The sequence below is a fragment of the Schistocerca nitens genome, chromosome 3, assembly GCF_023898315.1.
Source record: "Schistocerca nitens isolate TAMUIC-IGC-003100 chromosome 3, iqSchNite1.1, whole genome shotgun sequence".
In the NCBI taxonomy this organism is placed as follows: Eukaryota; Metazoa; Arthropoda; class Insecta; order Orthoptera; family Acrididae; genus Schistocerca; species Schistocerca nitens.
The window spans coordinates 380,631,737-380,646,581 of record NC_064616.1 but is presented as its reverse complement, the minus strand read 5'-3'; the positions used below and the strand labels follow the sequence as shown (position 1 = coordinate 380,646,581).

Genomic DNA, 14,845 nt, shown 5'->3' with positions numbered 1-14,845 from the left:
GCGTGCCTACAGAGTAACGCCTCAGTTGTGCGACTGGATTTGTGATTTCCCATCAGAAAGGTCACAGTTCGTAGTAATAGATGGAAAGTCATCGAGTAAAACAGAAGTAATATCCGCCGTTCCCCAAGGAAGTGTGATAGGCCCTCTATTGTTCCTGATTTATATTAATGACATAGGAGACAATCTGAGTAGCCATCTTAGATTGTTTGCAGATGATGCCATCACTTACTGTCTTGTTAAGTCATCAGATGATCAAAACAACTTGCAAAATGATTTAGATAAAATATCTGTATGGTGCGATAAGTGGCAATTGACCCTGATAAGGAAAAGTGTGAAGTTATTCACATGAGTACTAAAAGAAATCACCTAAATTTTGATTACGCGGTAAGTCTCACAAATCTGAAGGTTGTAAATTCAAGTAAATACTTAGGGATTACAATTACAAATAACCTAATCTGGAATGATCACATAGATAATATTGTGGGTAGAGCAAACCAAAGACTGCGATTCATTGGCAGAACACTTAGAAGGTGCAACAGGTCTACTAAAGAGACTGCTTATACCACACTTGTCAGTCCTATTCTGGAGTATTGCTGTGTGGTATGGGATCCGCATCAGGTGGGACTGATGGATGACATCGAAGAAGTACAAAGAAGGGCAGCTCATTTTGTATTACTGCAAAATAGAGGAGATAGTGTCACAGACATGATATGTGAATTGGAGTGGCAATCATTAAAACAAAGGCATTTTTCATTGCGACGGGACCTTCTCATGAAGTTTCAATCACCAGTTTTCTCCTCCAATTGCGAAAACATTCTTTTGGCACCCACCTACATAGGGAGAAATGATCATCATGATAAAATAGGAAAAATCAGGGCTCGCACAGAAAAAGTGCTCGTTTTTCCTGCATGCTGTTCGAGAGTGGAATAGTAGAGAGACAGCTTGAAGGTGGTTCATTGAATCCTCTACCAGGCATTTTATTGTGAATAGCAGAGTAATCATGTAGATGTAGATGCAGAGGATTCCAAACAATATGATTACTTAAAGAATCCCCATAAACAAATCAGTTCACCAGACAAAGTTAGTATCTGACTTATACGGGGCATCCCTAATGTGTTGCAACAAACTTGTTTACAATCGTAAGCATTGAGAAGTGCATAGCAGCCCATGGCCATGAAACGTCATTGTGGGCCACTAGGTGGTGCTATACACAAGAGTACTGGACTGGAATGTGAGGATTTCATAGTTCGTGCATTAGCCAGCATAAGAAGCATAGATCAGTACACAAATGGTGAGCTTGCAGACATGCACTTAATATATTGAATAGCTGAGTGTAATGGATAAGGTGCTAGAAACATTTATCAAGAAGACTTCCCAGACAGATATCAACCGCACCACAGATTGTTTGCAAATCTGCATCAAAATTTTTGCAAGTACGGGTCATTAAGAAGTGGCAAGGCTAGTGAGGGTGCTCTGCAATTGGTGTGTTCGGTCACTAGTGAAGAAAGTGTGTTTGATGCTATGGAGACTAATCCAAGAACGACCATACATGCCATTGCTTAGGACTTAAGAATGTCTCATAGCAGTGTCCAGCATGTTTAGAACATTGAGTCCTTACATGCCTTTCATCTCCAAAGTGTGCTATTATTGCACCCCAATGACTATCCTGCATGTGCACATTTTGCAAAGTGGTTTCTGCAACAAAGTGGCACAGATGTGCATTTCCTAGCTTGTGTGTTGTTCACTGATGAGGCCACATTCACTACAGCTGTCGAATTCAGTCACCACAACGAAGATTTTTTGGGGACCAGAAACCCCCCGCCAGTGTGTGACACCACATGGCACAACATTGTTTCACACTTAATATGTGGGCAGGTTTGGGTGGCAACTGCTTTGTTGGGTCACACCTTTTACCATCTTGCCCAATCACCACAAATTATCAGACCTTTCTGGAACAGGTTTTTCCCAGTTTGCTTGAAGATGTTCCACCATATGTGAGGCACAGCACATGGTTCGAACATGACGGTGCACCTGCTCAGATTGGACTGGCTGTTCGTAGGCATTTGAAAAGGTCATAACCACATCGATGGCTTGGGGTGGTGGACCGGTTTCCTGGCCCCCACACCCAACTGATTTATCAAGTCTCGATTTCTTTATGTGGGAAGCAATGAAATCTCTCATGTATCACAATCCAGTGAAATCTTAAATAGACCTTGTCACATGAATCATCTGCACAGCTGCTACAATTAAAGAAACTCCTGGTGTGTTTGAGTATATCCGGTAGTCAATGTTCCATCAGTGCCAGGCATATGTGGCATCTGATGGTGCAAATTTAAAGCATGTGCTGTAACATTAGAGCTATACTCATGTCTACACCATGTGTACTCATTATACTCAGAAAATATTTCAAGCGAATTACTCTCTTGTTCCCTTTCCAATCTTCAACCTCTGCTACCACTTATCCCTGATGTTTGTGGCCATGGGATGCTATTCAGTTCTCAATCCTTGCGATGTACCCCACCTCCCACAGAAATTTGATGCAACATTTCTGGGACATCCTGTATGATTTGACAATATCTATTAATACAACAAAAATTAGATTTTATTGAAATTTATGTAATTTCTGAGCTATATTGAAATTTTTTCTGCCTGCACAGGGTGGTCTATTGTGCAGTTACCTCTAACAAGCTTAGGTTATCAACAGTGGAGATACATGGGTTGGACAAATACACTCCTGGAAATTGAAATAAGAACACCGTGAATTCATTGTCCCAGGAAGGGGAAACTTTATTGACACATTCCTGGGGTCAGATACATCACATGATCACACTGACAGAACCACAGGCACATAGACACAGGCAACAGAGCATGCACAATGTCGGCACTAGTACAGTGTATATCCACCTTTCGCAGCAATGCAGGCTGCTATTCTCCCATGGAGACGATCGTAGAGATGCTGGATGTAGTCCTGTGGAACGGCTTGCCATGCCATTTCCACCTGGCGCCTCAGTTGGACCAGCGTTCGTGCTGGACGTGCAGACCGCGTGAGACGACGCTTCATCCAGTCCCAAACATGCTCAATGGGGGACAGATCCGGAGATCTTGCTGGCCAGGGTAGTTGACTTACACCTTCTAGAGCACGTTGGGTGGCACGGGATACATGCGGACGTGCATTGTCCTGTTGGAACAGCAAGTTCCCTTGCCGGTCTAGGAATGGTAGAACGATGGGTTCGATGACGGTTTGGATGTACCGTGCACTATTCAGTGTCCCCTCGACGATCACCAGTGGTGTACGGCCAGTGTAGGAGATCGCTCCCCACACCATGATGGCGGGTGTTGGCCCTGTGTGCCTCGGTCGTATGCAGTCCTGATTGTGGCGCTCACCTGCACGGCGCCAAACACGCATACGACCATCATTGGCACCAAGGCAGAAGCGACTCTCATCGCTGAAGACGACACGTCTCCATTCGTCCCTCCATTCACGCCTGTCGCGACACCACTGGAGGCGGGCTGCACGATGTTGGGGCGTGAGCGGAAGACGGCCTAACGGTGTGCGGGACCGTAGCCCAGCTTCATGGAGACGGTTGCGAATGGTCCTCGCCGATACCCCAGGAGCAACAGTGTCCCTAATCTGCTGGGAAGTGGCGGTGCGGTCCCCTACGGCACTGCGTAGGATCCTACGGTCTTGGCGTGCATCCGTGCGTCGCTGCGGTCCGGTCCCAGGTCGACGGGCACGTGCACCTTCCGCCGACCACTGGCGACAACATCGATGTACTGTGGAGACCTCACGCCCCACGTGTTGAGCAATTCGGCGGTACGTCCACCCGGCCTCCCGCATGCCCACTATATGCCCTCACTCAAAGTCCGTCAACTGCACATACGGTTCACGTCCACGCTGTCGCGGCATGCTACCAGTGTTAAAGACTGCGATGGAGCTCCGTATGCCACGGCAAACTGGCTGACACTGACAGCGGTGGTGCACAAATGCTGCGCAGCTAGCGCCATTCGACGGCCAACACCGCGGTTCCTGGTGTGTCCGCTGTGCCGTGCGTGTGATCATTGCTTGTACAGCCCTCTCGCAGTGTCCGGAGCAAGTATGGTGGGTCTGACACACCGGTGTCAATGTGTTCTTTTTTCCATTTCCAGGAGTGTATATGGAGACACCATGAGAAATGAATGCTTCAACATAAATGTAGATGCTGGCCAAGCCTGGAGGTTGTGCCGCTGTATTTCACCACAAACGACACCTGTGCAATGTCCTCATTACGTTGCAAGTGTCAGTGATGTTGAGAACAGAATTCTGTGTAGCTGTGAGTATGTTATGTAGGTGCTAAGTGAATTTGACTGTGAGCAAACTGTTGGTGCTTATATGGCAAGAGCTACTGCAACCAAGGGAGCCTTAGTTTGGTGTTTCAAGAGGCCCAATATCGAAGACTTATACCGCATACTGGGAATGTGGAAAAACAGCATGTGCTAAGTCACAATGCGGACAAAAGTGTGTGTTGAGTGATCACTGAAGAGGAAGAATAAGAGGACAACAGCTGCAAAAGTCACTGCAGAAATGAATGTTACACTCATGAATGTGGTCAGGACCAAAACAACAGGAAGGGGGCTCCATACGCAAGGAACTGCAGGATCAGCTAGAAATTCCAGTGACGCAAATTCTCATAACAAGAAAACATGGTGACAAAGCCATAATACATGGACTATGGGGCACTGGAACAAAGTCATTTGATTGGATTAGTCTTGTTTAACACTGTTTCGAACTTCTGGTCGAGTTTAAATCACAAGAGTGAAACATGGCAGGGGTTCAGTGATGATTTAGGCAGCCATATCATGGTATTCCATCAGCTCCATCATTACTCTACAGTGTAGCATGAAAGCAAAGGATTATATGACCATTTTGTCTCATCATGTCCATCACACAGCACACTGTTTTCCCAACAGTGATACTGTGTTCCAAGACAACAGGGTCCCTGTTCACACAGCTTGTGTCATCCAGAACTGGTTTTGTGAGCACAAGGGTTAATTTTCACATCTCCCTTGGCCACCACAGTCACCAAATCTTAATGTTATTGAGCCCTTGTGGTCTACTTGGGAGAGAAATGTGTTTGTGTGATCACTACGCACCTCAATCATCGTTACCTACACTTGCCACTATTTTGCATGAAGAATGGTGTAAGATTCACTTGAAAACCATACCGGACCTGTAGTTATCCATTCTGAGACAATTGGAAGATTTTTTTTAATGTCAATAAGTTTCCTACACCATATTATGCATGGTACTGTGTTGTATTTTTGGTGTTCCCATATTTTTGTCCTCTTCTGTTTCACTTGAAACCCACTGAAAATGACACGAAAACTGCCTTGTTTTCATCACCCAGACTAAGCTGTGACTTGGTTTCTGTACAGTGGCCTTTTCATGTATTTAGTTAGTACACATTACAATAGCTACTTGGGCAGGCATGACCCTTGCTTTCTTTCACCGTTCTTATACACCTGAATCATCTGTGCTTTCTTCCAGTCCCTTGGGACTTTGTGCTGGGTAAGTGATACATGATAAATGCAGGGTAGGTAAGAGGCCAATGCCACAGAGTACATCCTAGTCCATCCATATAGCACTCCCACTCCCAACCACTTGCCACTGGGATCATATCCCTGTGGCAGACCAAAGTGCAAGACCTGCCAAGTCCACTCACCCAGCACCTCTTACTCCAGTCCTGTCACAGGCTTATCCTATCCCATCAGAGACCATGCCATATAGCAGCTCTTCTGCTAACATTGCACAGCTTTTTTATGTTAGCATGGCAACCAACCAGTTGTCTACCAGGATGAATGGCCACTGCCAAACTGTCATCAAGAACAAAGTTGACCACCTGATGGCACAACATGTAGCTGAGCACAACATGCTCAATTTCAATGGCTACTTCAAAGCCTGGGTCATCTGGTTCCTTCCCTCCATGACCAGTTTTTCTGAACTATGCTCCCTTACAACACATCCTCCACTCCCCTAATCGTCCTGGCCTCAAAAGGTAACACATTGTCCCCAAACACTCCACCCAACAGCTTCTCCTTCCTCCATCTGGTCACACCCTCCCAATTTGTCCCCACATCACCTTCAGCATGTGCTGCCTCCCACCAGCCACTACAACTGTGCCAGCCCATATACCTGCCACCCCGTCCTCCTGTATACCTAGGTGGCAAACCATCCGCCTTCCTCTGAGCTGCTAGCCACCCACCCCAGTCCCTCTCCCTGCCTCCACTCTTCGTCTCCCTCTTCCCACCCCACTCAAAAATACCCCCACCACAACTAGTCCACATGCTGACAAATATCATTGCCACTCTTAATCCATCCGGCACCACATGGGGGCACAGGAGTGTGTGTGCTTGTGTAGGAGAGTGTGTGTATTTTACTCTAGCCCATCAAAGAATAACTCTGAAAGCTAGTATGTTTTCTTCCTTTTGTGTGTGCCTATTGACAATACTTTTGCTTTTCAGTGTGTGGTCTCCTTTAATCCATAAGTATTTACACTCTACAAGAAGTTTCCTACAACATCTCTGCAGAAATCTGAATATCACTCATCTCATTCTCATAGTTCCTAGAAGAGATACATAATGGGAATAACAGTACTGTTACACAGTCTCCCTTAAGAACCAGTTCCCTGTATTTCCATAATGGAGTTTCACAAGAGTGATATCATCTTTCTTAAGCTGTACCAAGCTGTACCAGTTACAGTACTTGCAGCACATCTCTACATTTATGTGACATCTTCTGTAATATCTATTTGATAAGAACTTTGAATACTAGAGGAGTACTCTGTAATAGGTGACATTAGGGTCTCATCCGTGGTTTCCTGTATAGGTGTAGTACACCTTTCCAGAAGCCTCTCCACAAGTCCGTCATTTGCATTCCCTGCCATTTATTTCAAATGTATCTTCCTTCACATATAGCTTTGTAGTGTCACCTCTAGACATTTAAATGACGTGAGAGGTTACATAAGCCCACAGTCAATCTTTTAATTGGATAATATCACATTGTTTCTCTTTGTTGTGGGCATTATCTTGCATTGTTTGTAGCCCTTGTAGTATAGTAATCAGACTTGTAACACAAAACTAATGTTGCACAGTCTAATGGCTTTTGTTCCTCACTGGTCCACAATGCAGTTTTAATCATTTAGAAAGTCTCACAACAGTATAACTTCAATTGTAAATTTCTGTCTGATAATGCTTAGTTCTTAAGTTTTTGTTTTGTACTCTGTGTCTGGCCATTTGATGACAGAGATTTTACAACTAGAAACACATTGATGAATGTACCTTGAACTGTATACTGGGAAGATATTGTGAACAAGTATCATTTGGATTTCCTGGCTTCACTGACCATCTGGATCAGATTGTACATATTTAGCTGAACTTGCAAGTAAAGGTAATTATAGCATCTTTATTTACCAGCATTTGTGATGTCAACTTTGTAAGCACAGTTTTTATGATCCGAGGCACGTGAGGTTACACATGTACAATGCTGCACTCCGTTATTGGCCATTATTCTTATGACATATAGAATCTCCCTTATAAAGACTAGTGTCATTATATTTCATTCCTCAAAGCTTATAAAAGCTCCTTACACCAAACAGCATGGCTGCAAGAGAAACTTAGGCATGCTTACAGACAGTGTCTATGGGAGGCTTTGCCATATTTTCCATGTGATTCTTTTCCTTCACACATATGACTGTTGTGTGAACAAACTGCCCACATTGAAAACTGGCTTTATTACAAAGTATATTGCATTGAAATGTATGATGCTCATGCAGTTTTCCCTAAGAGCATTGGTATGTTAAATGTAGGCAGTTGCTTTCATCAGCCCGCCACTCACTTTCTCATTTTTTTTAATGACAATGGCAACATAGTATTTGTGAATGACTTTACAATTCAATTCACAGATTTTCAGCTCCACAATATCCTTGTGTGGAACATCACAAAAAAAAAAAAAAAAAAAAAAAAAAAAAAAAAAAAAAATCTACTAATTTAGCAATAAGAAACATATCCTATACCTGGGTGATTCTTTTGAATAGTACATGGCTGATTTCCTTCCCAATCCTTATGCAATCCAATCCTGAGCTCTAGTTCTAATGAGTTCACTATCAACTGAACACTGAATCCTTTCTTTAAAAAGATAAGTAAATAGATCAACTGTATCATTCATATCTTTCTGACTGCCCCAATGCAAAACTTATCCTTTGTACCCATCTACCACCAGTCACCCCAGCCCAATCATTGGTTGGACCATCCAAAGGGACAGAGGCCTACAAGGTTATCCATGTGATACTGCCACAGCCTTCAACCTGCTTCTTAATAAAATGTCCACATAATTCCAGAAATCAATTTTGTGTATGAATAGGAGCCAACCAAATTAAAAAGGAAGTTTAGCTCTGTATGTGGTACAAGTTGTACAAACATAATAAACCTGCTTTTAGTGTTAGGTGCTGACTTTCATTGGCAATCTGTCTTTTATATTTGGTACATGTTTTTGGTGACTATATGACAATATAATAGCTGGTGGTCAGATTTTGCTCTGCTTTCCACATCACCATAAATTCTACTTAGCTGTCAGTGAAAGTAATCTGCCAACCCCTGAAAAAAAAAACTACAAGTACACTACCTCCTTTCTGTTAACATATAATTATATTCCAATTTTCCTTTTCTGCATTTATTTCATCATGTCTTTTGATTATCTTCAACATCTTGACTGCTTTCTGTGTCACTTTAAACTTGTTAGCTCTTCAAATCTTTTGTGTTGATGGCACCATATTCCTGATTTCTTTTCGGCTTTGTTCTGCTGTTGCTGAGGTTCTGAATGATTTTGCTACATCAATTCTGAATAATCTCATTTATCTACCCTTTCTACTATTTCATCAAATGAAGGAAATCTTAGTCCCATAACTCAATGCTAGTGTCTTTTTTTTTTTTTTTTTTTTAATACCACTTAGGCATAAGTTTTTATACTTTTATTTGATTGTACTCTTCTTGTCTTGCATAAATTCTACCCATAAAGAAAAGCAACATATATGCATATTGCAGTCTCCAGCAGAGATTCTACACAAATATGAAATTTTCTCCTTATCTTTATTATTTTTCTTTTTTCTATAATTGCTGTTGGTGGATCAGTGATGTTTTTCGTTCATACAGTTCCAACACTGCAACTATGTATTTTGTTCACACAGTGCTCAAAATGTATACATGTTTCATAGGAAATATGGAAATGTGTTAATTTAAACATACTGAGAGTATATATTAAACGCTGCCAGGTTGATAGACACACAAACAAACACAAACATACACACAAAATTCAAGCTTTCGCAACAAACTGTTGCCTCATCAGGAAAGAGGGAAGGAGAGGGAAAGACGAAAGGATGTGGGTTTTAAGCTAGAGGGTAAGGAGTCTGGTAAGTCACATCATCTTTGTTTTTAGATACATTTTTCCCACGTGGAATGTTTCCCTCTATTATATTAATATCATGAGAGTATATATTGGGTGAAATAATCTACAAGAAAACAAAGTATCTGAGGTTAATAAAAAGAAAAAAATTATATGCTTCACTCAAAGCTCACCAATTTTAATACCACAGTGTTTGGCAGCTTCACCATTTGGGATGAATCCAGCAACCATAACTCGAGTGCCATCACCAAATTTACTAGTCGTTAAACCCAGTAACATTTCAGACAAAGTGGCACGTCGTCCAAGATTGTGGACCATTCTTCCATTCACCGGGATTGTGACCTCTCGAATCTCTCCTTGCTGCACAAATAATCAGAGACAAATTTTATTGTTTATGTATTTGTATTTTTCCTCAGGAAAAAGTTCACCACGTAATTACAGATTACATTTGCAATATCAGGTTAAGTGTGCATCCAAACAGTAGCAGAAATACAGACAAAAATTAAATTTATTTAATTATTCCTGAGAGAAGGGAAGGACTATTTACTAGTTTTTTGGTTCTTCTCAGGACATTCTGCAATAATCTTTGGACCTGTTATCAAGACCCATCAGGTCAATATTGAAGGCATAAGTAAATCAGAATTTAATCTTACAGAAGATTTTATCAAAATATAACATCAATGCTGTTGCTGTTCAGGAAACACATACTGAAACTGAAGATCAAATAAATTAGAGGGGAAAACATTCCTGGCTTTGACTTATACGAGCAATGCACCACCATGAACTGGCAACGTACATACAATTGTCAGCCAATAATGCACATCCACGCTCTGTATCTGATCTCAATGACATCCATGAAGTTACAGTAAAAATTGTATAACTAACACTAATTAATATATACAAACCAACAGCTAGCTTGTAGTGAAAGAAGTGCTGTATCATTTGTGAGATACAGAGGTGAGCGAGTGTGCCAGGACTTACCCCAGTTCACTGCTAGTAGCGCCACGTCACCATAATGCGTCTGCGCATAGCGCACAAGTATTTCACCATAATTAAGAATAAAATTAAAAGTTAAAATTGTTTTTTTCAAACTTTGTCAGCATATACTTTAATGTAATAATGTTTTAAATGTCAAGTCTTAAGAGTGATTAAATCAGTGGTTTTCATAAGTACATCGTTTTAAGAAAAAGATAACTAGCGCTAAATAATAAAGCTAGAAAGCCAGAAATTGGTCATAATGCGCCAATGTATGTCAAAATTAACTGGTACAAGTAGCAACATGATAAAACAAAAACTGTGGTCAGAATCCACATTTTTAAGAAAAATTGAAGGTGCTAAATATTAGACTTAGAAATGTGAAAATTTGTATGATGCTAAAAATAATAATCACATGACGACATTAAACTACCTCTAACAGTTTTTGAGTAATTTAATGAAAACTAAATTTGTAACTAAAACATCCCCGTTTGTAGTAGATTAAGTATCTGCAATTTTAATGCTAGAAAATTTTGGTTACAGCACATGATAAAACCTATTAAATAATGGAGCTATAACAAATTTTAGGGGTAACGATCTACTGTCAGTTCCAATCCAAAAATTCTAGAAGGGAAAGTTTTTATGCAAGCGAGCTGAAACTTTTTCTGTGATTTCAACCAACTTACCTACTACATGCTTGTAAAAATTAAGAAGATTCTACATTAATTCATAACTCTCTTATTAAATATTGTGTGTACAAGAAAGTGGCCATTTAGAGACTGCTGCTGTGTGCATAAGATAGATGACAGTAAAAGTTCCTTTGGCCATCCGCTGCGCCACATATATAAATACAGCCCGAGAGGCAAGACTAGGTTTCACTTTGCACCCAGCCACTGTAAGACCCACGTCTGTCAAACACTGGATTGCACACTGCCTCGGATGGCATCAGAGATGGGCTGTTGCAAAACACTGGTTTTCTGTAATAACTGACAGTGAACTCGTGAGGACTGTACACCGCCCTGGATCGCTTAGATTTTCACTAAAGTAACTGTTAGTGTGCTATCCATGATATTTACAAATCCACGTGGCAAGTGGGGACAATTATCTTGCACTTTTGTGGTGAGCATTTAATTTAACTGAGTATCAGTAGTCAGGGCGAAAGACGATTTGGTAGGAACTTAGCATAGAGGTCACTTCTGAACTGCTCATAGTGCTGTTTAGGGTAGAAAGATTTACTGTCAGTATGAGCCTAATGACTTTCACAATGTTGTGTGTGTGAAACTTTACCAAATATATGTATGAATTAGAACTCTAAATCTTCATTTATAATTATAGTCCTGATCCCAATAAGCAGAAAGAGAATAGAAACATTTCTTTCAGTGGGCTGGACAAGAATGTAGGCATGCAGACTGGAAACTATGGTCAGTATTTTGTCCATCGCTTTCTGGCTGACCACAAAAATAGTTGCCAGACTCTTGTAAAATGGCGTCGAGTCAGTTCTTATTGCTTACTATTTAAATCCACAGCCCCACAGGCCATTCCGGTATCACAACACCCTGCCATATATCTCGGAGATCTTAAAAGTCACCATACTCAATTGAAGTAAAAGGAATATGATGAAAATGGTGAAGCCATTGTAAATTGGGCAGAAGACAATAGCTTATATTTTTTTGATGCAAAGGATAAAGGAATATCTGTATCAGCAGCTTGGAGACAGGATTGTAATCCTGAGCTATACTTTGTAACAACTAATGAGAATAAGTTACTTCTCCAAAGTTCATGGTTTGTTTTAAAAGACTTTCCATATAGACAACACTGTCCAATCTTGATTTTTATTTATTTATTTACACATTAAGTTCTGTAGGACCAAATTGAGGAGCATATCTCCAAGGTCATGGAACGTGTCAGTACATGAAATTACAACATAAAGGAAATAACAGATAAAAATAATATGTTTATGAACTCAAAAAATGTCAAGCCATAGGTTTAAGTAAACGCAATCAACAAAACAACAAGAATCAGCTTAATTTTTCAAGGAACTCCTCAACAGAATAGAAGGAGCGACCAATGAGGCAACTATTCAGTTTAGATTTGAAAGTGCGTGGATTACTGCAAACATTTTTGAATTCTCTGCAAAAGAGGTAAGGAAGTCCGATCCAAATGCAGGTTTGATTTCTGCCAAGTATTAGCTGCGTGAAAGCTGCTTATTTTTGGGAGTAAGGTAATACTGTTAACAAGAAACGACAGTAAGGAACGTATATATTGAGAGGCCAATGTCAAAATACCCAGACTCGTGAACAGGGGTTGCCAAGAGGTTCGTGAACTTACACCACTTATTGTAAAAACTGCCTGTTTCTGAGACAAAAATATCCTTTTAGAATGGGAAGAGTCACCCCAAAATATAATACCATATGACATAAGCGAATGAAAATCAGCAAAGTAGACTAATTTTCGTGTCAAACGATCACTTACTTCAGATACTGTTTGAATAGTAAATATGGCAGCATTAAGTCTTTCAACAAGATCCTGGACATAGGCTTTCCACGACAGCTTACTATCAATCTGAACACCTAGAAATTTGAACTGTTCAGTTTCACTAATCATATGCCCATTCTGTGAAATTAAAACATCAGGTTTTGTTGAATTGAGTGTAAGAAACTGCTTTGAACTTAGGTCATGAACTGCACTATTTGAAACCAAGCCAATGTTGCACTCAACATCCCTTACTACCAAGCTAGTGTTATCAGCAAACATAAATATTTTAGAGTTACCTATAATACTACAGGGCATACCATTTATATATATCATGAACAGGAGTGGCTCCAACACTGATTCCTGGGGCACCCCTCCTTGACCGTACCCCACTCAGAACCCACATCACAGCCATTCTCAACATTCTGAATTATGACCTTCTGCTGCCTGTTACTAAAGTAAGAGATGAACCAATTGTGAGCTACTCCCTGTATTCCGTAATGGTCCAACTTCTGGAGCAATATTTTGTTATCGACACAATCAAATGCCTTAGTTAAATCAAAAAATATGGCCAGTGTTTGAAACGTTTTGTTTAACCCATCCAGTACCTCACAAAGAAAAGAGAATATAGCATTTTCAGCTGTTAAACGACTTCTAAAGCTGAACAGTACACTTGATAGCAAATCGTGTGATAAAAAAAGATCAATTATCCTTATATACACAGCCTTTTCAACAGCTTTTGCAAACACTGATGGCATAGAAATATGTCTAAAATTATTTACATTACTCCTTTCTTCCTTTTTATAAATCGGCTTTACTACTAAGTACTTAAATCATCCAGGAAACTGACCATTCCTACAGGAAAAATTACAAATATGGCTAAATACAGGGCTAACATGTGCAGCACAGTACTTTAATATTCTGCTAGACACTCTATCATAACCATGCGAGTCCTTAGTCTTCAGTGATTTAATTATTGACTTATCCTCCCTACTGTCTGTATCACAGAGGAGTATTTCAGGCATCAATCTTGGAAAGGCATTTGCTAAGAGAGTTACAGGATTCCCTGTAGAAACTAAATTTTCATTTAATTCACCAGCAATGCTCAGAAAATGATTGTTAAATACTGTACATATATCTGATTTATCAGTAACAGAAATATTTTTACTGCAAACTGACTTTATATCATCGACCTTGTGCTGCTGACCAGACAATTCCTTCACAACTGACCATATGGTTTTAATTTTATACAGTGAATTAGCTACTCTATTTGCATACCACATATTTTTGCCTTCCTAATAACTTTTTTTAACTACCTTACAGTACTGTTTGTAATGGGCTACAGTAGCTTGATTGTGATTACTTCTAACATTTTGATATAATTTCCCACTTTGTTCTATAAAATATTCTTATCCCACTAGTCAGCCACCCACACTGCCTTCTACTGCTAGTACCCCATTTAGAATGTTCTAATGGAAAGAAAATCTCAAAGAGCATGAGAAATGTGTTAAAGAAAGCATTATATTTATCATCAATGTTACTGGCACTGTGAACGTGCTGCCACTCTTGTTCCTTGATGAGGTTTAAAAAACTCTCTACTGCTGTTGGATTAACTTTCCTAAATAGTTTGTAATTATATGTGACATTTTTTTGAGACCTAAGTATTTTAATATTTAAATTTGTGCATCATGATCTGAAAGGCCATTCACACTTTTACTAACAGAGCCCATCTAGTAATGAAGAATGAATAAAAATATTGTCTATGACTGTGCTACTGTTCCCCTGCACCCTAGTTGGAAAAAACACAGTCTGCATCAGATCATATGAATTTAGGAGATCTACCAACATCCTTTTTCTTGCACCATCATATACAAAATTAATATTGAAGTCACCACATACAACTAATTTCGGGTACTTCCTACAAAGTGAATCAAGAACTCTCTCTAGCTTGAGCATAAATGCTCT

The 14,845-nt window shown here is 40.2% G+C and overlaps 1 protein-coding gene across 2 annotated transcripts in view; it reads right to left on the bottom strand.

The window, feature by feature from the left end:
• Positions 1–14,845, bottom strand: part of LOC126248318 (protein inturned) — a 267,846-nt gene that overhangs the window by 230,684 nt on the left and 22,317 nt on the right. For both annotated transcript variants that reach the window (XM_049949205.1, XM_049949204.1), the window contains exon 4: positions 9,607–9,793. In XM_049949205.1, the coding sequence (XP_049805162.1) occupies positions 9,607–9,793 (187 nt within the window). The remainder of the gene's footprint in view (positions 1–9,606; positions 9,794–14,845) is intronic.